This window comes from Balaenoptera acutorostrata, chromosome 4, assembly GCF_949987535.1.
Source record: "Balaenoptera acutorostrata chromosome 4, mBalAcu1.1, whole genome shotgun sequence".
In the NCBI taxonomy this organism is placed as follows: Eukaryota; Metazoa; Chordata; class Mammalia; order Artiodactyla; family Balaenopteridae; genus Balaenoptera; species Balaenoptera acutorostrata.
The window spans coordinates 125,468,476-125,495,880 of NC_080067.1; the positions used below are offsets into that span (position 1 = coordinate 125,468,476).

General features: G+C 40.3%; 1 protein-coding gene across 1 annotated transcript in view; it reads left to right on the plus strand.

Moving 5' to 3' along the window:
* CXADR (CXADR Ig-like cell adhesion molecule) overlaps nt 1-24,789 on the plus strand; it is a 49,252-nt gene extending 24,463 nt beyond the window's left edge. The window contains exons 2-7 of the mRNA XM_007164124.3: nt 7,802-7,968; nt 13,076-13,280; nt 20,069-20,224; nt 21,168-21,290; nt 21,857-21,995; nt 24,220-24,789. Of these exons, the coding sequence (XP_007164186.2) occupies nt 7,802-7,968; nt 13,076-13,280; nt 20,069-20,224; nt 21,168-21,290; nt 21,857-21,995; nt 24,220-24,484 (1,055 nt within the window). The 3' untranslated portion in view covers nt 24,485-24,789. The remainder of the gene's footprint in view (nt 1-7,801; nt 7,969-13,075; nt 13,281-20,068; nt 20,225-21,167; nt 21,291-21,856; nt 21,996-24,219) is intronic.
* The last annotated feature ends 2,616 nt before the right edge of the window (nt 24,790-27,405 follow it).

Below are 27,405 nucleotides of genomic sequence, written 5' to 3' on the forward strand. Positions count from 1 at the left end.
TTCTGAGAAACCACACATTGGTGTGTAACATTTTTCTCATTTTGCTTCATGTTGTTCTAGAGATAGATAGACAAGCAACTTTTCTTCATCCCTAGTTGTGATTTTAGAATATTCATGAATAAAAGTTTTTCTTAATGTCATATTTCTTTCATGTTAATATAACTATACTTAGGGACTTCCCTGGTGGTCCAGTGGCTAAGACTCCACGCTCCCAATGCATGGAACCCGGGTTCGGATCCGTGGTCAGGGAACTAGATCCCATGTGCTGCAACTAAGAGTTTGCAGTTTGCATGCTGCAACTAAGACCTGGTGCAGCCAAATAAATAAATAGATAAATAAATAGGTAAAATATTTTAAAAAATGAGTGACTCATGAGGTAGGCTGCTTTAAAAAATATATGTAACTAAACATAAAGTTGCATACACATTAATTTCTTACCACATTTGCTAACATTTCTTGTAACGTGAATATTAAAGTAATAAGCATCCGTCTTTGCTCCTGTTAGCATACGACCAGGCTTGTTCAGCTCCCTCTGAGCTCCATATATCTCCAGTGACTTCACTGTTCCTTTCCTTTACTTCCCTGGATGCACAGTCTTCCTGTGGTTCTCCTTCCCGTACTTTTCCCGAAAGGTTTCATGGTCCTCTCTCCCATCACCACTCCTCTTTCAAATAGCTCCTTCACCTTCCCTCTGCTCTGAGCTCCCGCCCTCCACTGGAACTGAGCAGTTTCGTCCAAGGCAGGTCTGGGGTCTTGTTGAATTAAGGCTTGGAACATGCCCTCCAGAGATGAAACCCTGACACCCTGTGAAGCAAGTGAAAGTATGTGCTTAAGGGTAGGGACATGTAAACAACTACCTTCAGTAGAGGTGCAGGTTGTGTAATTGAGAGGAGGAAGCAATTAACACTGCCTGTGGGGATCTGGGAAAACTTAGGAGGAGGCCACAGGTGAGAGGTACTTTGAATGGCTGCAGGTGCTTTCAGTGGGAGAAAGTGGGCCTTTCAGACGAGGGAAACGTGCACAAACACAGGTGCTCTGCAAGCGTGCGCTTAACTCATCTTTTCCCCTTTGGTGCTTCCTCTGATTTCTTTGATTTCCTTCTGTGATTGGTTCCAGACCAGGACACTTTCATCGTTGTGGTTCCACCTTTAATAGAGAAAAGTCTTAACGTATTTTCACCTACTTTTAGCCACATTACATCTTGTTAATTTTTCTCCACTATTTTGAAATGAAACATCTTTCATTTCTGGTAGATCCTCAGTTTCCCTTCTCTTACACAAAGGTACTACTTGTGCCTGTGAGTTTTTCCTTTTCCTTTTTTTTTTTTTTTTAAGCTGAGCACCAGAAATTTTGCTAGGCAATCAATGATAATCAAGAAGCTTTGGCTTCTAAATCAAATGCGAAATATTCCACTGAGGGTATAGGGTAGGAAGGACACACTGTGAACAAGCAACCTCAGTAAAACAGGGTAAGTACTTGTGATGGAGGCCTTATCAGCTGACTGAGGAGTCCATTGGATTCAGTCCGTATTTGGGCACAAAGAAAGAATGCTTTCTGGGGAAGTGCCTGACCCGAGACCAAAGTAGTAGAAGTGATTCCGAAAGGTGGGATGGAGCAAGGAAGGCAGTGTTATAAAGCGTGTGGGTGCTCAGTGCTGCGGCACGCGGGGAGAGAGCGGGTGCTGAGCAGCCAGAGGTGGGGAGACAGACGCCTGCTCACGAGGGGCCTTGAGGAGGATAAAGGTGTCTGAACCAGGGAGGGGCTGCCAGGGGTGTTCAGACATGGCAGTGGTATAATTTCAGAAACAGCTGTTCAGAGCACACGGGTGAAGCGTGGAGGTGGTCAGAATGAGGTAGAGTGGGTGCCGGGAAGACAGCAGGCTCAGCCTGTGGGAGAGATGGTAGTGGCCTGGGCATAGAGAACAGCGGTTGCATTTGGGATATTTTAATTTGACGCCAGTTCTGCTGTGTGTGGGGCCCCCAAGGAATTCTTTGACACCAGCTGGGTGTTCTGACATCATCCACCCGGAGGTCGCGTCAGACCCACAGGTTCATGAGGGCTCGGTTCTGCAAACCCGCCAACCCGCCCACCCAAGCGTGCGTGCGAGCACACACACACTTCAGATGCCAGTTCTAATCCTCTAATCACATGATCGCCTCCCCAGGCAACCAGCCCATCCTTAGGTTCCTTAGGAGTTCTCTAAAAGTCCCCATTATCATAACAAAAGACACCTTGATCGCTCCTAGGAGCTCTGTGCCAGGCCCTGGGACACAGACCAAATATATATGTATTATAAATCAGGACATCAGAATTGCATTAAGGAGGTACCCCTTCTTATCGAATTAGGGCTCCGCCCTTCGACCAAATGTAACATAATCACCTCCTTAAAGGCCCTGTCTCCAACACGGTCACCTGGGGGGTTTGTTAAGGCTTCCCCAAGAACTATGATGGGACACGATTCAGTCGCTAGCACAGCCCCCCCAGAGTATTATTATACTTGTATACTTATTATTAAACGTGTATGTTAAAGGTCATATTCTTTTTGAAAGATCTAATTTGATTAGATAAGTATCTTTGCTGTCAGGTAAATGGGATTAAACCTGGTGGTGGCAGTGTTTAGTCGAACTACCATTAATGTAAGTGGGAGTCGATTTTACTACCTGAAAGCCATATTTTAGTCAGGTCCTTTGGCTGGAGCGGGCTCGTTCTGGCCTAGTGTGTTTGCTCTAGTTCTTTGTCTCAGGTAGGAGAGCTTGGATTTCTTACCCTAATTCTCCTGCCTGTTATTAGGCGTCTAGGTCGTTTTCGGATGCTGCCTTTTGTTGGACATTGGGGTCGTTTTCAGATAACATGCTTGCACGTATTAGGTCTTGTGAGTTCAGCCTCAATTCCTCAAAGTGGGTTTGCACATTTGCATTTCACAGGCCTCCTGTAGTGTTGGTCCAGTAAGTTGGACTCGCCCTCCATGGGTGCTGCAATATTTCCAACACTTTTGCTTAGCTTGGCTCTTTCTGTTTCCATTCTCTTATACAAAGGTACTTGCGCCTGTGAGTTTGCTTTGCCTGTGCTGTCCCCAGCATATTGTGACCTGCTTACCTCGGGCATCCAGAATTGCTTGAATGCCATTTGATTCTGTTGTAACGAAGCATTTCATTGATTGCTTAGATCTCTAGACGGCTTATGTAGGAGCCCCTCTCTCCACCCAGGTGAAAACACCTCGCCCGTCACTGCTTGAAAGATCCCTGTGCATATGCCATCTTTGGTCAGACTCCACATTTAGTGTCTTGCTTGTATAGATAAATAGGTGGCAAACATGTTTCAGATCATTCCTTTTGTCTCATTTCCTCAGTGATAGAATAGCAGAAAACCTTCCTTTTGTTCAGCAAGTTTTGTTGAAAGCTAAATGGTGATTTTTTTAACCTAAGATTTTTAATATAGTTAAATTTATGTGTTTTTCTTCATAGCTTTTGTGTTCTCTGTTTTGTGTTCTCTAGTTTTCTTTAAGACTTTCCTCAGTCAAAACCTTATCGAAAATTCTCACACATTTACTTCATTTCTTTTTTTAATCAACTGTAATGTTTCATGAGTACGTTCCAACTTCCTATGATTTTAAGATTGACAGAAGGAAAAGATAGCTGAAGACCATCCAGGTTAGCGTGTAGCTTAAACTTGAAAAGAAATGAAAGAAATAAGGCAGGTTATCAGTTGCAAACGTTGCCTGCGTTCTAGAGGAGTACTGCCTGCCATGCTCTCCAGTTCTGCTCCTTTCTGACGGTGGAAACAGATCGAAGGCCTTGGCAGAAGATGACAACATCAAAGCTGAAAAATACTCTGATGAATTCATGTCATTTTGATGCTCAGATAGAAGTCAGACGGGGCAGAAGAGAGGTTCCACAGACTCAAGTGATTTGGAATTTGGAGATTAGAAAAAGCAAGCAGAAAACTGGGAGATGTTATTTCAGTCACTGCCAAAAAGGGACATGATTCAGTCTGTTTATTTACATAATCCAGTGCTGAGCACTTATTAACAGGACCCTCCAAGTACTTGTGGTTGATCATGTGCTGCGTATTTCATGACATTCTGAATATGTTTGAATAAAATTATAAGAAGATTTGTTATTTGACTTAGTTTTGAGACCATGTTTGAACTTACAAGTAGTTTGCAAGTTAAACTATCACTCAATTTGCTGCATAAATAGAATTGGTCAGTGTTAAGAATATCCAGAGACACTGCCTGAGACCAAGTGTCTGCCTTTTGTCTTCTACAATTTGTGACTGATGCATACATCAGTGCTTGAAAAACTATGCCTTCGTGCAGAGAGGCCCCTTCAGTGTTGCTAGGAAACCCAATAACTGTTTTCTACCATCTTGAGATTTTAATTCATTTCTAGTGCAACACAATGAAGAGCAGTTGAATGTTTTAAACATTTTTGGAAAAAGAAATGCTGAAAGCCATTTAAAAGTCTGTTTAAAATTTCCTTTAGCAGTATACATATTAAGGAAATCTCATTATAAAGCTCACCTTTACTTAAAATCTCAGTTGTGAAAAATAACTAACAGTTTGATATCTATCCAGATCATTTTTATACACATGTAACTGTTTTCTAAGATACTCTTTAAAAGAAAAGTAATTTTTAATGTATCAAAGAAGAAAGAATGGATGATACTATCATGAAAACGAAGTTACATTTAATTCTAATGACTGTAGTATAAGTACTGAGAGCATGAATTAGGAGAATTTAAACTGTTACTCATTTGATATCTAACTGATGCCTCTAAACTTTTCATTTGATTTTTTTATAAAATAAAAGCTCTAGAAGCACAGAGTAACCAGGAAGTTTTAATTGTTTTTTTTTATAGCAAATTTTCATTCTTACTTATATATTTTTGCCTCCATATTTTTGGGCTGTGTCTTGATTTGTGTGAAATGGAATTCTCATCCTGAACTGTACTTAGATTGTTCTTATCTTACATTATACATATGGTATTCATACCCAGACAAATGCAGACAATTGTAGGAGCTATAGACAGGAGATCTTCAAGTAGCAGGACCTTCTGGCAGATTAATGCTATTTTTCAACATTTCTAAAATTCATCAAACTTATAATCCAGTCACCAGTTATTTTCTACTAATGTGCCAGGAACACAACAGAGGATAAAGGTATCCACAATTTCTGCTGACCCTGATGGAGCTAATGGTGAATCAGGGCATGCATTTTAAAAATTCACTTAAAATTACAAGGTAGTATGGGAAGATAAGCTCATCGATATCTAGAAGATGGGACAAAAACCATGGAGCCTGAGTTTATAAAAGGAAAAAAAAAAAAGAAAGACGATAGTATACGCTGAGTGCCAAATGGGTTATAACGGATAGCAGAAAGTACTGTGAGCGTTACTAGGAAGACGGAAGGAAAAATCATTGTAGGCTGGAGAGGTAGCAGAGTGCCTGAGTGAATGAGGTAGGAATGGAATTGAGTTTATTAGAAATGATAGAAAGTATTTATTCAGGGGATTGAATATCAATCAGGAGAAATAGTTGCGATTATACAGATACCTATCAAATCATACCATCTAAAATAGAAATGTGCACATGAAATGGAGATTGGAGTAGTATGGACTTCTGGGGGGATGGTAAGTGGTCCATTTGGGCTGAATCAGTGGTTTTGGATGGCATATCAATCTTTGCCGTTTAACAGACCAACCCAAACTTTAGAGGCTTTAAAAGAACAATCGTGTATTAGCTTATGATCCTGTCTAGGGTCACTCCTGGAGCTGCAGGCAGCTGGTGTGGACTGGGCTGGTGTTTTAGGGCAGCTGCAGGTTGGGTGCTTATAGCTGTTGGTGTCTGACACCTCAGTTCTCTCTATGTGCAGCAGCAACGCCTCTTGAAGCCTAGCCTTGGGACTGGCTCAGCAGTACTCAGGCTACTTTCTATTGGCCAAAACAAGGCCACCTCTGATTTAGGGGAGGGCCTGCAGAAAGTCTGTGTCCAATTTTAATTTGCTGTTTGATGAGTGCACTTAAATGTGATAAAAGCCTAGGATGGTGCCTGAATATAAATGGTCTTGAATGTAACCTGACTTTTCTTTCATTCTCAATCTATTGGCTACAACCTTACTAACATTTCATTACAACTGATAGTCCGCGTGTATTAAGCCTCTTCTAAGAGCTAATGGAAAGGTTCATGTGATGGATAATAATATAATTCTTCATTCTGGTTTGTTCTTTTGGAATGTGTCATTTGAAAACCAGCAACAAAATCATCATTATGGAGAATTAGGACTTGGATTTACTTTTAATTTTGCTCTGTGTTTATTTTTATGGTGTGAGCAGGGGGATGGGAAGTGGGGGAGAGAGGAAAGCCCCATGTATCATAATCTTTGTGCTTGGGGCCTCTTCCAGGTCATCATCCAGCCCTGGAAGTCAGGGTTGGGTGATGTAGAGGCCCACGTTGTAGAGCTGCTGAATGGAAACCAGTGTATTCATTTGAAACTTCAGATCTGCATACGTTACACATTTGACTTTACCCATAAGAAAATGTTGGGTTATCATAAGAAAAACATACAGTGACAGACTAGTGTGGTTCAAACTTTTATAGTGTAAATAGTAAAAAAGAAAAAAAAAGTTTTGTGTGATAGTTCATTTACAGACTAAATTTGCATTTTATATTAAGTTGTTGGTTGCTCAAACTGTAATCTTTATTGTAAGACATAAGTAGTGAACAGATCTATGTGTGAATTAAACTTGGTATTTTTTCCCTTATTGGTAAGAAATAGCATCATTTTGCTCGTAGTTAATTTCCATCTTTTATGCATGTAAAAGATAGTGATTTTGTTACAGTAAGTCGTTAGCCACAAGGAGGAGACTTCTTTTTCAATTCTTATGGGGTTGCAGTGGGTTTTAGCCATCTCTCTCACAAACTCAGTTGGAAGAAACTATGTTGGAATTTTTGTTTGGGGCTCAGGACATCTATTTTTGCTTTTATAGAGTTTTCAAATATTGCCATCCAGCATTAGTGTGATCTAAGTGGAAGTTTCATAGAATACAAATTTGAGAATAGGTTATGGAATTTTATGATGTCCTTTAAAAAATGATATAATAAATATGTCTGACTGTTTTTCAGAAGGGAAATAAGAAGGGACAAACAGTAAGAAATGTCTTAAAGATAATATTGAGGTCAATTATTTGGTACATTTAAAAATATATAAATTGACAGTTTCTTCTCTTTTTGAATTGTCATCAAAATTTATTGCTTAGAAATATTTTTAAGCATTCAATAAAAGTTACAGAATCAAATTTAATAAAAATTTGGAATTACAGAAGCCTTGGCAGAAAACGTGTCAAAATTCATCAGCATGTGCCCCAGTGATGGGAGTTCCAAGTGTGTCCCTGGCACCATGGAAGTGTGAATTAATGTGGCCTTGAATTACTATGATGTAATTGACCTTTCAGAGACTCTAGCCAGGTTCAGTTTTAAATATCTGCTTGGATAATAGAAATCCTTCACTAGGTTCTTATAATTCATATGAGAATGCTGGTATTCCATATAATGTTGGGAACTTCCCAGTGTTCTGAAAGGAAATTGTATTGAATAAGATGGATATTAATATTTGTCATTCTATTTCTACAGAAGCACAAACTTAAAAACTGGGGACCGCTGAGTGGGAATTTCATTACTCTGGTCCCAAATAAAATCCGGTTTCACCCACATCCCGTGCTCCCTCTGAACAGCTGAGGTGTGCTGAGTGTGCTGCCAGCCTGAAAGCAGATGCTCAGTCGATATACATGTTTCATATTCTAGATTTCACCGGAAGTTTGAGTATCACTACTCCTGAACAGATGATTGAAAAGGCCAAAGGGGAAACTGCCTATTTGCCGTGCAAATTTACCCTCGGTCCAGAAGACCAGGGACCTCTGGACATCGAGTGGCTGCTATCACCAGCTGATAATCAGAAGGTGGATCAAGTGGTATGTGCTGCTTACTCGGCAGATGCCGGGAGCTGGTCTTCGGTGTCTGTCACTGTGCTGATAACGTGGGGGGGGGGACCTGGGGAGCTGCGAAGAAAGGCATAGCTTATGATGTAGGTGAGGAAGGCAGGTGCTGTGGAAATTGAGGACACGTATGTAATGGAGTGAAGTGGATAATAAGTGACCTCCGATCTCAAGAGGAAGAAAAGGTCACCAGACTTCTTAGAGAAGGCTGCAAGGAAGAAGAGGAACTTGTGAACGTTCTGAAAATCTGGACTTGGAAGTATATGTGAGCCAGGGAGCAGGGGAGGCGTATGTGGAGCAGGTATGACGGTGCAGCAGGAATGTGCATAATGTGTTAGGGGATGCCTGGTAAACTAGGCTTTGAGAAAGGTTAGGTAGAATTGAATTTTTACGTTTCACACAAGGATTCCATTACCAGTGTAAGGGTCAAGTCTAACAGTGTAGTGAATTACAGTCTGCTTTCCATATTTTTGCAAGTTAACTATCCTATACATTGAATTTCTTAAAAAACAAAACAGCAGTCGGCCCTGCGTATCTGTGGGTTCCCCATCTGTGGATTCAACCATTCATGGATTGAAAATATTCGAGAAAAAAAATTCCAGAAAGTTCCAGAAAGCAAAACTTGAATTTCCCACATGCCAGCAACAATTTACATAGCATTTACATTGTATTAGGTATTGTAGGTAATCTAGAGATGAGTTAAAGTATATGGGAGGGTGCATATACTTTAAATCATCTCATAAGTGTGCTATCTTGTATGAGGGGCCTGAGCATCTGTGGATTTTGGCATCTGAGGAGGGGAGGGGGAAAGGGAGGAGGTCCTGGACCACCCCCACCATGGGTACGGAGGGATGGCTGTATTATTTTTTTTTTTTTTTTTAATTTTTTTTTATAATTAAGATCTAGTTTCTTTTTTTTTTTAATGTATTCAGTTTTATTTATTTATTTTTGGCTGCATTGGGTCTTAGTTGCTGCACACGGGCTTTCTCTAGTTGCAGCGAGCAGGGGTTACTCTTCGTTGTGGCACACGGGCTTCTCGTTGCAGTGGCTTCTCTTGTTGTGGAGCACGGGCTCTAGGCACGCAGGCTTCAGTAGTTGTGGCTCGCAGGCTCTAGAGCACAGGTTCAGTAGCTGTGGAGCACAGGCTTAGTTGCTCCGCGGCATGTGGGATCTTCCCGGACCAGGGCTCGAACCCGTGTCCCCTGCCTTGGCAGGCAGATTCTTAACCACTGCGCCACCAGGGAAGCCCCGGGATGACTGTATTATTATAGAATTTTTTCTAATTACAAATTAATAAGAGCCTAATGTAGAAAACTTGAAAAGCCAAAAGTAGCACAAAGGAGAAAAATTGCCCAATAACCTTGTTACTTAACCAGGTTCCTTTGCCTGACTTGCAGCAAGACAGATACTGAAAGACAAGAGCTGAGATGCCAAGGTTTGCAGCTGAGAAAGAGTTATTCACAAGGCAGCCAAGTGAGGAGACAGAACAAATCTCAGACCTGCCTCCCTGAAGGCAAGGGCTTGACATATATATGAAATAAAGATGCAGGGTGGTCTTAGGCATGGGGAAGGGTGTTTGGAGGTAGGGAAAGGTGAGGTCATCAGTGTTCTGTGCAGGTATATCTTAGTTACATGCTTTTTCTTGAGATCCATGTTCAGAAATGGAGGCACTTAGCATGATTGAGGGTGGAGTTTTCAGCCCTCTGACGTCAAAAGGTCATTCAATGGACACCTGCCCAAACTCAGTTTTAGGGTCGGTGGTCCCAACCAACCTTAGCCGGCTTGAACTGGACAGAAGCCAACTCCCAATCCCTGGAAAACAACTTAAGCCCCCCAATCACTATGTGACCCATACATCAGCATTATCTAGAAAGGTGGTTAAGGAGGGGTTTTGAACAAGCTGTGCTCTTATGTGCTGTTCTCTAAGACAAGCTCAAGAATTCCTGTTAGTCACCAGTTTCTGTTAACCCTTTGGGGCACGATTTCAACCTCATCTCCAAATACACATATCACGCTTTGCCTTTTAATGGTACCAGAATGGTACCAGAATATTCCACTAATTTAGAGTGCTTCATATTAGCTTCGCCTGATATATTTAATTTAAAAAAATCAGTGTTAATAAATTATATTAAACCAGGGAGAGAAAAAGAAGTTCAAATATTTGGAGGAATATTATAATATATATAATATATTTGGAAGAGAAATTTTTACTTATGGTCCATATTAAAGAAGGGGTTATCCAGCCGTTTAATGGCTGAATCAGTGCAGTTAGGTAATTAACTATTTTTGGCAAATACAAGCAGTCTGTCCATGACGTATTTGTGAAGAAAAAAATTAAGGTGCTTTCCCAAGTTGTAAATGTCTAGGGCCACCCCCTCCAACGATCTGTCTCTGCCCTGATTCTGGTACTAGAACTTCCTTCTCTCCCCCTAAGCAAAATAAATTGAGCCTGACTCATCCTGTGTACTCAGCCCAGATACCCTGTCCCCTCCCATCTTGCTCTTCATCCCCTCTCTCTTTCCATGGCAGTGCCAGCACCCTGAGCGCAGGCTTCTACCTGAGGTCCTACACACCCCGGACTCCCTTGCCAATGCAGTGCCCATCCCCCTTTAGAGTCCAGGACTCTGGTTCCATGGGTAAGATGCCTGAATGGAGAGCACAGGTCATAAATGCTTCTGGCTTAAGACTCATGGGTGAAGCTCTGTGACCAGGTACGTCTCGAGACCAAGAAGTCCAGCGTGCCCTATAGCCTTGCGTTTCTATTCATGTAAGGAGAACCCAAGGACTTCTGTGCTGAGTGGGAGGCCCAGCCTTGCTGCCTACAGGACTTGTGAGACAAGTGTGAAACTAGGGACTGGGTTGAAGTGTCCATTTCTGGGTTAGAAGCCTAGCCTCTAACCTAAAACACAGTAAAGGAAAGACCAAAAGAAAGAAGGGCTAGGGAGAGATTGATGCAGAAGAGGATGCTTACATAGAATTTCAGCTACATTATAATGCTCGCTAAATCCTTATTTTAATATTCTTAAGCTAGCAGGCAGTGCGGTGGGGGACTGGGCTGGAGAAATTTCCATCCCCATTCCCTGTGTAATCTCTTTAGTCAGCAAACAGTTACCATGAACTGTGCACTTACTGTGTGCTGGGCAGTGTTTTATATACTTTAATTATATATACTTATTTAAGCCTTAAAACAGCATCCCGGAATGAGGATGATTATACATGTGAGGAGGAGGGAAATGAGGCCCAGGGATTTGAAGGAACATGCCCAGGGTCACGCAGCTGGCAATAGACACAGCTGGGGGTCTGAACCCCGGTCTCTCTGACCTTGCCCCACCCGCCACCCCCCAGCCCGCACTTGATTATCCTCTGCACTAACGTGTACTACCTCCTCTGTTCCTCATGTGTAAAATAGGAACAAGTACACCTGCCTCAGGATTGTGGTACGAATTCTCTGAAATACTGTATGCATTAGCATTTCGTAAGCCTGTAAGTCATAAAGAAATGTTTATAAAGTCAGTCAGTATACAGTGCCAGGCCAAACGGATCTGGTTTGCATCTCAGCTGTGTGGCTTTGGGAGAGCAGGTCTGTGACAGCCGCTGCTTTCCTCAGGTTAAAGGTTAAATGTGGATAGAGCCTCCATCGCTGCTGGGTTGTAAAGAGGAATCAAAATTGCCTGGTAAATGTTACTTCCCCATTTCTTAACTACTGTTTATAAGACTGTTTTCATGGGAAAACATAAAGTGAGTTTACAAAAATGACTGACAGTGGAGACACATTTTATTTGTCAGGCCCTCCTTGAAAGACTGCTGAAGTGTGTGTGTAGCAAAATGAGGGACTGACCTTTGTGGCTCAGGAGAGTCCACAGTGTAATATAGAGGAAGAGACACTGTCTCATTTGAGGAATTCTCCATGTTGCTGTTGTCAAGAGGGTGTGGGGAGAAGATGGAGCAAAGTGATGGCTTGTTTTACGGAGTAAGTCAGCTGTGGACCCTTCGACTGCTTCTTTTATTAGCGAACCGGTATTGAGTGTGTCTGCAATGCAGACACTTTATACAAGCAAAAGATCTTTAGTGAATTGGGGGTGGGGTCCGCATGGTAGGGGAGGTGATAATAGAAGAACCCAAGTCTGTGCCCTGGAGAAATTCCTACAGATGGCACTGATTCTGATCTTATTGTTCATAATAAACATTTCAGATAAAAAATTATTTGCAGGATGTAGACTGTAGTTGTCTTTTCTGATTATTATTTGACTTCGGTACCACTGCTCTTTGGCCCTTGGGTCTCAGATGGCCAGAATGAAGGATTTTACTAGCGAATGAAAAATTATAAAGTGTGTTCAATTAATTTTAGTGATGGTTAGAGATGACTGTTGTAAGTTCTCTTCCAAGTCAAGTTTAGCAGAATTTATTTTCCCTCTAAATCTAGCCTTTAGTTATTTCCATCAAAGCCCCTAACAGTGGTTCAGAAAACTTAGTGGAATTAGAAAAGGTCTTTGCTCTTAGTCACAGATTAATTGGAAGGTCCTGTTAACCTGGCTGGGCACACACATCTTAACAGGTTTATTTTATTATTTTATCCATTAGAGTCTGGAACCTTCGAGTGCCTCCAACTTAGTATATTAAGACAAAAAATGTTGTCTTTTTTTGTTTTTAATTTCCACGGGTAAATTATCATAAGCCCTTTTTGGGGAGTAGTGGTGGTTTGTACCTGATTTTATACAGTTGATTGGCATACTGCATCCTCTGAGGCAGCTGAAAATAGAGTGTATCAGAATTCACAAATCCATGCTCTTGCGGTCACTCACCAAATGGCTCTCTGATAGAGGGCTACATTACTTAATCATGTGGCGGTCTTGGTTTCCCCATTTACAATGACAGTGTGTGACCATACTTAAGGATCATATTGTGGTTTCTTTCTGTTTTCCTAACCTGTGATTTGAATAACTGTAGATTACTCATGATACTGTGTTCTTATTCTTTTTTTTTGCATCCTACAGTACCATGGTGTATCCAGAGCTCCTTTAATGAGACAGAGAGTTTGCTTGCTTGTTTGTTTTTTCCTTGTCTTATCTTGGCTTTCTTTTAGATTATTTTATATTCTGGAGACAAAATTTATGATGACTACTATCAAGATCTCAAGGGACGAGTACATTTTACAAGTACTGATCTCAAATCTGGTGATGCATCAATAAATGTAACAAATTTACAGTTGTCAGATATTGGCACATACCAGTGCAAAGTGAAAAAAGCTCCCGGTGTTGGGAATAAGAAGATTCAGCTGACAGTTCTTGGTAAGTTATTTGTAATAATGTTACTTATTAACAGGGTGAGTGGTCACAGTACTATAGTAGCAGCATTTATGTGAGACAATGCTTAGGTTTTTTAGAGTAATAATTTTAAATACTTGACATAATTCTAATGTCCTCTAATAGCATAAAACATAAAGCTACCTTTTTTTTTTTTTTTTTTTTGGATAGGAAAAATAAGCGACCAACTTCTTTGTGAAGTTCATGAAAGCATTTGAAAGTAAACGAAGGAGTTCTGTGATATGGGAGAAGAACCCTAAAGCAGGAGTTAGGGGATCCAGGCTTTTCCCATTGTTCTCAGGTTTGCCCTGAGAATTAAATAGAACCTCTTCATTTCCTGGGCCTCAGCCTACATTTTCGAAACATAAAAATAATTATCGTTAAATCTCTTTGCAGTCTTATTCAGCTCAAAATTGTGACGTGTGCCTTAAGCTTTTTCGAACTGCATTTCCCAAAGAATAAATGAGGTTCCTATGATGAATAATTGGAGCATTTAGAACGGAGGAGATGGAACATGGTAGCTGGAATATTGCATTGGCGTAGGGCCTTTAGACCTTAGATAGTCCTTTAACCTCCGTGAGCATCACTGTTTTTCATCCTTAAAGTGAGGAGATTAGACGAGTGACCACTAAGATGCAGCTCTCCAGGGTAGTTAAGAAGGAGATATGTATAAACTGCTCTATAAACAGTCAAAACCGCAGAGTTTGTTATCCTTCTCTAGATTCTGTGGTCATGCACAAGCACTCTTTACCGCTGCAAATTGAGAAACTCTGAAAGGTACTGTTCATAAATATACTTCTAAAATCTTATCGTGGTGGGCTTTACCCAAAATTACAATGGCTGCCATGTAGAAAATCTCAACTGTCTAGCACTATTCAGTGACAGTAAATTCCCCTGCGACCTAAGGTGTCAGGTTTGGGGGACACTTGGGCACCCACTTTATGTGGGAAATGCTGGTTGCTGGAATCACCTGCCATACCCCTGGAAATAACTAATCTGGACAACTCCCCCCCACATCAGCTTCTACCTTTTGTTCCTTTTGTTTTAGAAACTGAGCAGAGAGGTTAAGCACGTTGGGTTCCAGACTCATCCTGAGTAGCATTCTTTTCTAAAGAATGAACATCAGAGCAGGTAGAGATTAGGAATAAGAATGCGGATTTCTTTGCACCCCAATGGCAACTCCAGGGGTTGTCTTGGTTGGTAAGGCAGTCTTCTGGCAACATCACTGAGGGGGGCACACAAGGGGGTCCTGGTAAAGGGCACTCCATGCTAAATGGAACTCATTCAGAATATGTCTGTAGTATGAAAGCAAGTGAACCTGAACAAGGAACCAGAAAAAGGAATATGGTAACATTGGAAATTCTAGCCTTTTGTGTCTACATTCAGCGAACATGGAGTTGCCTTTCTTTTTTTATAAATATGAAAGCAGGTAAAGTTTAATAATTTGTCTGAACTCTTAGCCCAGGCATACCTGGAATTATAACCCTGAGTATATCTTCTTTAAGCACTGCTCTCCAGGAAGCACTGAGTTAGGATATATATGAAAATTTTACTAGTTCATGCTGTACCAAGCAGACTATACATATTTATCAGAATTATTTATTGTGAAATCCCTGTCTGATGGGGACAGGTACACTGGGAGGAATGCGATTGGCACATGTTCCCAGAAGAGGTGTGCACAGGCGCTGTGTGAGTGTGTGTGAGAGGGAGAGAGAGAGAGATCCCTTAGGAACAGGCTCTGGCCGGGCACACTGAGGCAGCAGCCGTGACTGTCGGGCAGGAGGGATGGCCTTTTACATTAAACCTCACACCCCTGATATCTTATTCTTCAGCCTAGATCTGTGGGAAGCATTGACACAGTAACTCCTTTTGTTAACTCCATGGGGCATCACCGTGGCCAAGCAAACCCTGAAGTCACATCAGGGAGGGAGAGAGGGATTAAAATGAGGGGTAGGGGAGAGTGGGGGCAGTGGTTGCTGAAGGGAAGTGGGGATGACTAATCCTCTGACCTGAGGGCTGTCTCAGAGCCAGAGGAGAATTTCTTTATCTCTTCCGTGTTTCCAGGTGAGTCATGACCACTGTGGGAGAAAACGTTAGAAGTTTCTCTTGAAAGTGAGAGCTGGACAGAAGCCTAATTTGCTCGCTTTTTTCTGAAAATTCTGCTTAGACAGTCTGGAGGAAAGATTAAATAAAGTGCCCTCTAGGGACCAGACTGAATGGCAGTCCAGTGGACCTCTTGCTTGGTTCACTGTCAGAGGCTCTGCCTGATACTTTGATTCGTTTGTGGGAAACCTGAAGATGCCACCATGGTGTTCACAGAGTAATGAAAGCTCGTTCGGTGAGCCACGGGCGCTGTGTGGACCGTTAGCTGCCTCGGTGTGAGGGGTGGTATGTTGCTATCCCTCGCTCCATGGCTGGGGCCCACCCTGCTCTTTCAGATACACCAGACGTATATGTGGATGCAACTCAGGAAAGAAACTGGACAGGGGTGATGATAACAAAGGGAATTGACAGAGGGTTAATATGCTGGCCGCACATTACCAGCACCTTCCCTGAGAACTCTGAAAAAGCCTATTATTGAGACCTTTTGGTATAAATAGACTGGGCTGTTTTGCAGAGGAGAGCACGCACAGTTAACTTTCCTTCGTGTGTGTATATGGTGCGCTCAGACTGCACCCACGTCACAAGAACACGTGGCAACAGCATGTGTGGGGACTCAGTCGACACTGGGATTTTTTTTCAACTTTTTATTCTGAAATAATTTTAGTTTTACAGAAAAGTTGCAAAAATACCAGAAAGTTCCTGAGAGTATACCCATAACCTAATTTTTCCTAATGTTAACATTTTATAAAAATCATAGTACAACTACCAAAAGCAAGAGATTAATGTTGGGACAATAATATTAACTAAACTACAGGCCTAATTTGAATTTCACAGCTTCCTGTTAATGCCTTTTTGTGCTGGGGTCAAATCTAAGATCCCTGCTGCGTTGACATCTGTAGTCTCCAGTTAATTGTCAGGGGGCACATGATGTCCTGTCTTATTGTTAACCATGATCACTTGGTTTCAGTTTTATCTGATAGGTTTCTCCGCTATAAAATTACTACTTTTCCCTCTGGGATTAAAAAATAATCCCATGTTGGTGGGAATGTAAATTGATACAACCACTATGGAGAACAGTATGGAGGTTCCTTAAAAAACTAAAAACAGAACTACCATACGACCCAGCAATCCCACTACTGGGCGTATACCCTGAGAAAACCATAATTCAAAAAGAGTCATGTACCACAAGGTTCATTGCAGCACTATTTACAATAGCCAGGACATGGAAGCAACCTAAGTGTCCATCGACAGATGAATGGATAAAGAAGATGTGGCACATATATACAATAGAATATTACTCAGCCATAAAAAGAAACGAAATGGAGTTATTTGTAGTGAGGTGGATGGACCTAGAGTCTGTCATACAGAGTGAAGTAAGTCAGAAAGAGAAAAACAAATACCGTATGCTAACACATATATATGGAATCTAAAAAAAAAAGAAATGGTTCTGATGAACCTAGGGACGAACCTAGGGACAGGACAGGAATAAAGACACAGACATAGAGAATGGACTTGAGGACATGGGGAGGGGGAAGGGTAAGCTGGGACGAAGTGAGAGAGTGGCATGGACACGTATACACTACCAAATGTAAAATAGATAGCTAGTGGGAAGCAGCCACACAGCACAGGGAGATCAGCTCAGTGCTTTGTGACCACCTAGAGGTTTGGGATAGGGAGGGTGGGAGGGAGACGCAAGAGGGAGGGGATATGAGGATATATGTATACATACACCTGATTCACCTTGTTATACCACAGAAACTAACACAACATTGTAAAGCAATTATACTCCAATAAAGATGTTAAAAAAAAAATCCCAGTGGGGGAGCCACTTTAAGACTATGCAAATATCTTGTTTCTCCTCAAACTTTTGCCCATTGATTTTTAGCATCTATGCATGGATTTTGCCAGGAGTCAAGGTATTTTGAACTAAGCAAAAATATTCCTGGATGGATGACATGATGATCCAAGCATATTCTGTCCCAAATAGAGATTTAGAGTGTTTCCTATAGACTGAGGCAGTCAGCCGCTAGCATGGAGGGATGATGATATAATACACAGACGGAGCACAGCGTTGCTAAATCGGTGGGACACTGACCGAATACCAGTTGACAGCCACGTACCCTTAACTGAGAAGGACTTTTTATTAGCTCTGCTAGTGATCATGGTGGCAGATGTTCTGAGGACAATAGCTAGATATCCTGGAGCCCCAGACCAAAGAAACATTAGTGGGTAAGACTTTATTTTTGTTCCTTTTGTGGTTTCCTCTTTCTTTCAATTCAGCTAAGTGCCGTGGATTAGGAGTTCATCTTCCCGGCTTTATAATGGTGGGGCTGGCATGTAAAAGACTTGCGCTTTCTCCACCCAACGGAAAGCAGGCAGCCGCTCCTAAGCACTGCTCGGAACCAGTGCTGGTAAAAATCTCGTTCTGCTGTGCATAGAGTATGTTGAAATCTCAAACTCAGTGGGACCCTGATTTCCTGAGCAGCCACTTTAAACAACTGCCTGTTATTGGATATGTTTGGGGAGGGGACATTTTTCAGTAGAAAAGAAGAGGTGTTAGGGTTAGAACGCTGTATTACCAATAAAAGTTTGATGTCCAAAGCATTGCTTCAGTATCTCACTTACTGCTAGTTTGTGTAATAAAGGATTTATTGGTAGTTTGAAGAAATGGAGAACAAGGCTCATTTTGTTGAAGACTCAGAGGATGAAAGAATGCACAAAACTGATTCAAAAGTCCAGTTGATGTAATGTCCAGGGCAACTGGTCAATCTGAAAAAGAAAGAGATTTGCTTAGGAAAGTCAACAGCGCAGTTAAATGCATCTGTTGATCCTTACTAAAAAGTGTAAGTAGTAACAAAGGGGAGAAATCCAATTAAATTTAAGAATTACCAGGAAATGTGTGAAGTGAGATCATGATTGACAACCTTAGGTAAAGATGCCCCACTGCGTATGACAGACCCTGTCAGCCAGATTTGGAAAACAGTTTGACACTTTCTTATAGAGTTAAACATTTACTTACCTGATATGAAAAAGGAAAACATATACCAGTATTTACAAGCAGTGTTGTTCAAACTGTTCACGTAGTGCCAAACTGTAAAACCCATTCACATTTATTCTTAGTAGTGAAAGAATAAAAGCCCACCCAGGACTTGAAAGAATGAAAATCAGAAAAACAGAAGAAAAGCAGTCCTGCCATTTATCAGACTGGGAGGAGAGATGCAAATAGAGCCAGGTACAGGGTTTATGGGGAATGTTGCTCTCCCAAGGTCATGGAACGCTGGTAAACTATAGCCTACTGCTGTCTCCTCATTGTTGCCCCCAGACCCACTTTGCACTACTCAGCCTTTACTGGGGGTTCTCAGGTTGCTAAATGGCCCTCGTCTCCAGTTTAATCCCCGCTTCTCCTAATCCTGCCTCAGAAATGGCATCAGATTCAGAACTGATCTCTGCCTCTAGAAGACTCTTCTCAGAGCCTTCAGAATTCCTCTCTCCCCTGTCACAACTCCTCATAGCGCCTCCTCACCGGTCAATCTGGTTTCTACAGACTTCACACCTGCTCCTGGTCAGTTTAGCTCATTAGGCTTTAACAGTAGCCCCAAGACAGGAAACAGTGTGCCTCAATACCTGAATGAACAAGCAATGGGATACAACTCGGTAGTAAGAAAGAACGGACTACTGATATATATACAACAACATAGATCAATTGGATCAGTCTTAAAAGCCTTAGGATGAATAAAAGAAGCAAAAGTGCATACTGTATTTTTCCATTTATAGGACTCACGAAGAAGCAGAACTAATCTATAGCAATAGAAATCTGATCAGCTGCTGTCTGGGACCAGGATTGTGCAGTGAGATCAACTGCAGTCAGCTTGCGGGAAATTGCTTGGGAGAGGATTGGAGTGGTGCTTTGTGTTGAAAGTGATCGGCTCACATGATTAAAATGTGTTAATTTTATTGTATGTGTATTATGCCTTAGTGCAGTTCAACAAGGGAGTATGAACTTCCAGGGTGTTAACCTAGTGTTGAGGTGGGTTCCACATAATGGAGTTAGCAGCTGCTCTAAGTGGTTACCCGGAGAGACCTGGAATATAACCTCAGATCTGCCTTTTTATAACACTGCTCTCTGGGTGGTTTTGGATTGCTGTAAATGTGGGAAATAATTGGTCCTTGCTGTACTAAGTGAATTGTCCCTCTTATCAGCATAATTTATCGTCAGCCCCCTGATTGTTGGGTTAACAGCACACAGAGAGGGATGTGACAGTGCACATATTCCCAGAGGGCTACACGTCAAGCTCCAAGTAGAAGAACAGGTTAGGAATGGCGGGTGGGGGGAAGAAGCTTCCTTGAGTCTGTCATAGCCCAGCCTGCATCACCCTTGCTTTTTTCACATGTGCCCCATGGGATGGAGGGGCACAGAGCCACACCTGAGATGCTGCCTGGCCTTGTGCAGCGGCTGCTTGCCTGAGCTCGTTCTTGCCTGTTTTGTGCTGGATCAAGCTGAGTAAACTGGTGTTGGCAACCTATTGCAGTCTTTCAGTCTTGTCCGCTCTGAACCCAGGACCCCCTGCTATTGAGTTAGTGGTTGTGCGACATGCTGTGTGTTTAAGTAATCATTAGAAACACACATTCCGTTCTGTTGTATAAAGTTATAACTTATTTTCTTTTCTCAGTTAAGCCTTCAGGTACAAGATGTTACATTGATGGATCAGAAGAAATTGGAAGTGACTTTAAACTAAAATGTGAACCAAGAGAAGGTTCACTCCCATTACGATATGAATGGCAAAAATTGTCCAACTCACAGAAACTGCCCACCTCATGGTTATCAGGTACTGCTGATTATGCACTTTGAATCGTGTGCCATTGATTTGGACTTAAGTCTAGTAGGGTTTGTGCATGTAAGTGTATATTTTTTAATCCCCAGATACCTTCCCTTTTCTAGACAGAGCAATCAGGATTCTATGGGAATTAGTCAGTGTTTTTTAATGACAACTTGGTGTCATATAGTATAAGTGAAGAGATATTTTTATAATGATCACCATTTAGGATATTATAATTGGTTTCTTTGTTGTATATTTTTTAATTGATGGTAGTATTGATGGAAACTGTTCATTATCATAAATTAGTGGTTAAGTTACAACAAGAGCTGGATCTTGAGTGTTTTGCCTGGATTCATGTTGAAGATATGGTTATTTAACCATGGCATGTCTGTGAAAACAGCAAAACAACAGCTGTGACTAACCAAAAAGATTCAAATTGGTTAACTCTGATTACTCATCTGTATGTTATAACTAACCTGTTATTCAAACTGGTTACCGTGCTCCACCCTCCTCCCTCCCACCCTGCCCCGATCTTAAGCAGGATCTCTCTCCACCTCTGTTTTTCAAACTAAGAGGCTGAACAATACGACCGCCTTTAACTTTCTTTTATGTTTCTTCTGTCTGGGGGGATGAAATACATTTTGTAAATCTTACTGCTGCACCTAAGAACCTTTGTGGCACAGAATGTTTTTTTATAATCAATGTGGCTCTGCTTCAGCAGAGATTCTCTGTGCCTGGCTGAAGGGGGTCATGATTACCTTGGCTTTGACATAAATGAACTAGAGGCACAGTCGTTCGCATCCCGGAGACATGCACGTGTCTTGCCAAGTTTGTTCTGTATGTAGCTTCAGTTTGTCTCACTTTTACCTGGATTGTCAACCAAGTAGAGTTTGCCTTTACTAAAAACTCAGCAAAAATGGGTTTTGCTCCCTTACCCCCTTTCTTTTCATAGAAATGACTTCACCTGTTATATCTGTAAAAAATGCCACTACCGAATACTCTGGGACATACAGCTGTACAGTCAAAAACAGAGTGGGCTCTGATCAATGCCTGCTGCGCCTGGATGTTGTTCCTCGTAAGTTATCTTCTTTCTGCTGTGATAGTGTTATCTTTATACAGCCTCCTTTGGTTCCATCAGTGAGTGTGGGTATTAAGGGCAAGGGGGTGCTAACTTTGAGCAAAGCCCTCTGTGGCTTGGTTGCTAGCTTTTCTAAGTCATGGAAAGAAAAAAAGTACTACATTTTATTAATAAAAACCTTCTCCATCATTGTAGTGACATTAAAGAGGCAAGAGTTGTCAAATTGACTCTTGTACCATATTTAGCCAGAGTAAGTGAGGACAAGCTTTTTAGAACATTCTTATATGCCAACCAAGATAGCTGTGAATATTAAAATCTTTTAAGAGTGGTTTTATTGTTTTTATCCTTGAAATAGCTTACACAGTTCAGAAGAAAGTTCTTTTAGTGGATTTTCCCCTAGACCAGAAAAAGCTAACTAATTTGTCTCTTAACGTTAGTATATGCGATGAAATCAATGTCATTTTGTGTATCCTTACCTTCAGTATGACTAGATGGAAGTTTTTTTGTTTGTTTGTTTTGCTTTTTTTAATATTAATTATTTTCTTATTAACATTTTATTCTAGCTTCAAATAGAGCTGGGACAATTGCAGGAGCCATTGTAGGAATTTTGCTGGCGCTAGTGCTCATTGGTCTTATCGTCTTTTGCTGTCGTAAAAAGCGCAGAGAAGAAAAGTATGAAAAGGAAGTTCATCATGATATCAGGTAATTAAGTGACACAGGAGTTGACTGATGTATACGCAATTTATTATGTCACTAAAGCATTAATTCTCTTAACCATCTGAAGCATTTGCCCCTATGAGAATTGGATGAAAGCTATAGCTCTTCCCCTCAACACATTTGACAGCTTTTACTTATTTCAAGTGTGCGGAGCCAACCAACCTACACTGTGCCCTCCTCCCCCGTTTTGGGCTCTACTTTAAGAACCATTGCAAAATGCTTTTCTCAAGACTGTCTACCTTCTCCCAATAAAGTACAGGCATGAAACAGCCAAGGAAACCATAAACAAGATGAAAAGACAGCCCTCAGTATGGGAGAAAATATTTGCAAATGAAGCAACTGACAAAGGATTAATCTCCAAAATATACAAACAGCTCATGCAGCTCAATATCAAAAAAACAAACAACCCAATCCAGAAATAGGCGGAAGACCTAAATAGACATTTCTCCAAAGAAGGCATACAGATTGCCAACAAACACATGAAAAGATGCTCAACATCACTAATCATTAGAGAAATGCAAATCAAAACTACAATGAGGTATCACCTCACACCGGTCAGAATGGCCATCATCAAAAAAATCTATAAACAATAAATGCTGCAGAGGGTGTGGAGAAAAGGGAACCCTCTTGCACTGTTGGGTGAAATGTAAATTGATACAGCCACTATGGAGAACAGTATGGAGGTTCCTTAAAAAACTAAAAATAGAACTACCATACAGCCCAGCGATCCCACTAGTGGGCATATACCCTGAGAAAACCATAATTCAAAAAGAGTCATGTACCACAAGGTTCATTGCAGTTCTATTTACAATAGCCAGGACATGGAAGCAATCTAAGTGTCCATCAACAGATGAATGGATAAAGGAGATGTGGCACATATATACAATGGAATATTACTCAGCCATAAAAAGAAACGAAATTGAGTTATTTGTAGTGAGTTGGATGGACCTAGAGTCTGTCATACAGAGTGAAGTAAGTCAGAAAGAGAAAAACAAATACCGTATGCTAACACATATATGTGGAACCAAAAACAAACAAACAAACAAAAAAATGGTTCTGATGAACCTAGTGGCAAGGCAGGAATAAAGACGCAGACGTAGAGAATGGACTTGAGGACACGGAGGGGGAAGGGTAAGCTGAGAGGAAGTGAGAGAGTAACATGGACATATGTACACTACCAAATATAAAATAGCTAGTAGGAAGCAGCTGCTTAGCACAGGGAGATCAGCTGAATGCTTCGTGACCACCTAGAGGGGTGGGATAGGGAGGGTGGGAGGGATGCTCAAGAAGGGGGGGATATGGGGATATATGTATGCATATAGCTGATTCCCTTTGTTGTACAGTAGAAACTAACATAACGTTGTAAAGCAATTATACTCTAATAAAGATGTGAAAGAAAAAAAAAGTACAGGCATAAAGTTTTCAAAAAATGGAGATGTTAAGGTTTTGGTTTTTTTTTTTTAAAGATCTGATTGTATCAAGTGACATAGATAGTTAATAGAACTATGGGTAATGTGATTTTATTTTATTTTTAAATATTCTAAACCAGTAGATCTTAACTAGAAAGTGCACATTGGATTATAGAACTTGTAAAAATAATAACATATGACCAAAGTAACACCCAGAAAATTGACATTTGGTGGGTCTGGGCACTTTTATTTTTTAAATGCACAGAAGTAACTCAGATATATATTCTATGTCAGTGCTTAGTGTGAAAATTCTTATGCCTAATTCTCAGTTTTTGCAAACTTCAATCTGCTAAGTTTTCAGCTAAAGTCTTAAGATGAGTAACTTTCATAATAAAAATGATATTTTGTCTTGTTCTGTTTTTGGTAGAAATATCTGTAGGTGTTAGTGCTTTATTGACTGTAGAGTGTTATGTGACTGTAACCAGGTTATCTTGATTAGTGATACTAGAATATGAAAATATTTGAAGTTTGTTCTTTGTAATACAGCATTATAGAATCGCACATTTTTGTAAAAAACACATTTCATTGTGTGTGAAGATAGAACCTGTAAATGATAAATTTGGGACAGATACACAGTTCATGACATTATGCCTTATTGTGCTTGTTTTTTGTGTGTCACACACAATTTTATGTACTTAATGCTTAAATAGAGGCTCTTCCCTACCCATGATTCATAGCTTACATATTGTAGGTTTTTAGAAATTTGTTCTTTGAACGTGTATTGGGATCTTTATTTCTAGGGAAGACGTGCCTCCTCCAAAGAGCCGTACGTCCACTGCCAGAAGCTACCTCGGCAGCAATCACTCATCCCTGGGATCCATGTCCCCTTCCAACATGGAAGGCTATTCCAAGACTCAGTATAACCAAGTACCAAGCGAAGACTTTGAGCGCGATCCTCAGAGTCCGACTCTCCCAACTGCTAAGGTAGCTGCCCCTAATCTCAGTAGGATGGGAGCGGTGCCCGTGATGATTCCAGCACAGAGCAAGGACGGGTCCATAGTATAGAGCCTCTGTACCCTTCATCTGTGCTCTCCTCTTGAGATGTGAACACCTGTTTTAATTTTTGCTACCAGCCTCAAAATATATATATATATAAAAAGTTAACCAAAAACTGTAAGAATAATACTTCAAAAAGTTTTGTTTGGTTATATTGAAATAGTAAAGGCATTAAAGTTCTAAGGACAAATTCACCATCTAAATAATATTTCCTTTAAGAGCTTGACTTTATAGGTTTCTGACTATCAATACTTAAGTCAGCTGTGGCACTTTGAATATGAAATCATAGGTGAAGAAATAAATTGGTGAACTTACATGCATACCAAGTTGATACTTGAATCATCTGAAAGTGGTACTTTATAATTTCTGTTATTTTTATATTGCTTTTTTCAATTAATTTATGACCCAGTAGTGTCCCCGCCACCCCCTGCCAAAATTGGTAAAGAAAGATTCATGGCAAAAATACTTACGTAGATTTATGTTTGTTCTTGTTTTTGCTTCTTCGAAAACTCTGAATGTGTTTGAAGAGTCTCTAATAACTAGAAAACACTACTAGAAGTCACTAGTTCTGAGTAATTCATAAACCTTGTATATGAAATGACAAGTATTTAATTGCTAGATTGCTGTGGGCAGCAGGGACATAGTAAGCTCTTCTGTATGCTAAAATAAAGGAGCATTTATCTGATTCATTTAGAAAATTTGTTGTCAGCTACATATAGCGATGACACTAATGGTGCAGTCGTAAGGATGAATTTTGTTGATTAATGTTCCAATGCCCTGAGGCCTGTGGTGGTCTTCAGAGCAGTGACCTGCTATCAGGGAAGTGTAGTATTTTGCAATTCCCAAATAAATGCTGGTCCTCCACTTTAGGTGATATTTTTCTAATAAGAAAAATTTACAACTCATTTATTATTTGACAATTACAGATGGTAATTCCGTAATTATTGGCTCTAAATTTAAAAATTTTTTTTCCTGATTCAGTGTTTTGTTTTTGTTTCTGTGATGGTATTGTACATTATATGTTCTAGAAATGTAATCTTAAATTACCCTCTTGAATGCAGTTCCTGGAGGATATTTTCTTCATAGACTTAGAATGATGAAATACACTTTAAACTAGTAAGTGTCCTCTATCAATTCTGTGTTTCAGACTTGGGAGGATGTACAGTTGCTATTGTATGGCCAGCATGTCTTGTGTAGTTGCAGAAAATCAAGTTGAGCTTTGAAAAGTTTGTCTTAGTTTTGTGGAAGTGACTTAATCTTTAAAAAAAAAAGAAAAAGAAAAAAAGAAGAGAGAAATGAAAGGAAAAGGAATAAAAGGAATACTCCTACCTGCCAAATGTGTTAAGTACTGTTTTAGTAGATGAAAGTGAATTTATTGTACTTTCCTTAAGATTGTGAGGGAGTGTGGATTGAGTAGAATGAGCCACCAGTTTCTTTATAGTAGTACGGTCTGCAGTAAATTATTTCACTAGCTCTGAAACCTTTTCCCTAGATTTTAGTAGGGAGTTGGTTTCTGTCCATCTCTTTGGGTGCTGTGGTGGTAAATGCTACATTATAAATTAATGTTGGCATGAGTTTATGATTAGGCAGAGGATTGTATACACTTTTTAATGGTAAATTGAAGCTGAATGTGTAATGGATTCGTGTATAGTTTTACATATTTGGAAGCATTTTAAAAATAGGTTTTTAACATTACATAATATTGCTTTTATTCTTGTGTTAATGTTTTCATCTGTGCCTTTTGGGTAATTTAGTTTTTATTATGAATTTCTGGTGCCTATGAGCTAGCTATCGCCTGAAAGGTGCTTAGAGGTGAAGGTACTGTTCCTAAAAATGCATCACTGTGATACCTTTCTATCCTCATACTTTTAGTCTTGCCTCTTTTCTGATCTTTTTGGATGCAAGTTAACTGATTGTGTTACTCATAAAGTTTTTAAAATTTCAACATCCCCTACACTCTTTTGACTGTGTTTCTGATTTTATAATAATAACTATTTTTGAATACCAGGCCTCTGGTCTGTTTCATATGAATAAAATTTATAAGATATTATAAAAATAAATAGCAGAGCACAGACATTACTAATAAAAATTTTGGTCCTCTCTAGTCCCAGTCTTCATATAATGAAAATTAGGCTATCAATCTGAGTAGAAATTACTACAAAAGGTGGACATATGTAAGGCTTTCCTTCCCTTAGACTTCATAGTTCGTCTAGGATTTGGTTATAAGTAAATCAGAATGTCTTCCAGAAACGCTTCCTTCCAGTTCAGGGCCATTACCACCTACAGCCTGAGAAACAAGCTTGGAAAAAAAAACTGCTGTTGTGACCTGAAGAGACCTCCTGGATGTGGTTGAGTTTAGAGGACAGAACTCAGTTTTAGGTTTATGTCTCCAGCTACTCATTGTAAATTTCAGTGAATCCAAAAGTCAAATAGTACTGATAACTTCCTAAATAATTCTCAGTGGTAGTTTCTGGTGAACTAGAGATCAAGTATTTGTTCTAGAATTACTATTGGTAATCATCAAGCAAGTCAACAAAAAATTGTTATTCAAGCATTTCCACTAGAAGCCAAACATCAGTCAAGGACGGCACTGAACCTTCAAAGCAAAACTCTTCCATTCTACTTTATACCTAAGAGACTTGACACCATCTTTCTGAGTTATGCAGGATAACTTCAAAAGAAATATCATAGAGGATGTAATTCTGTGCTTTGAATTTGTAGATTACAGGTTTCTTTTTCTTATGGCAACCTTACTAATATTTCCCTGTTAGAAGGCCAAAAACAAAAAACCTTATTGATAAACGGGCCAAATAACTTTCTTTAAATTTGGGCTATCTGCCGGGAAGTTGTTACAATGGAAACACAGACTGTGTCTTAAGGGGAGGTTAATTCAAGAAACACAATTAGATTATTGGTATGAATTAATACCT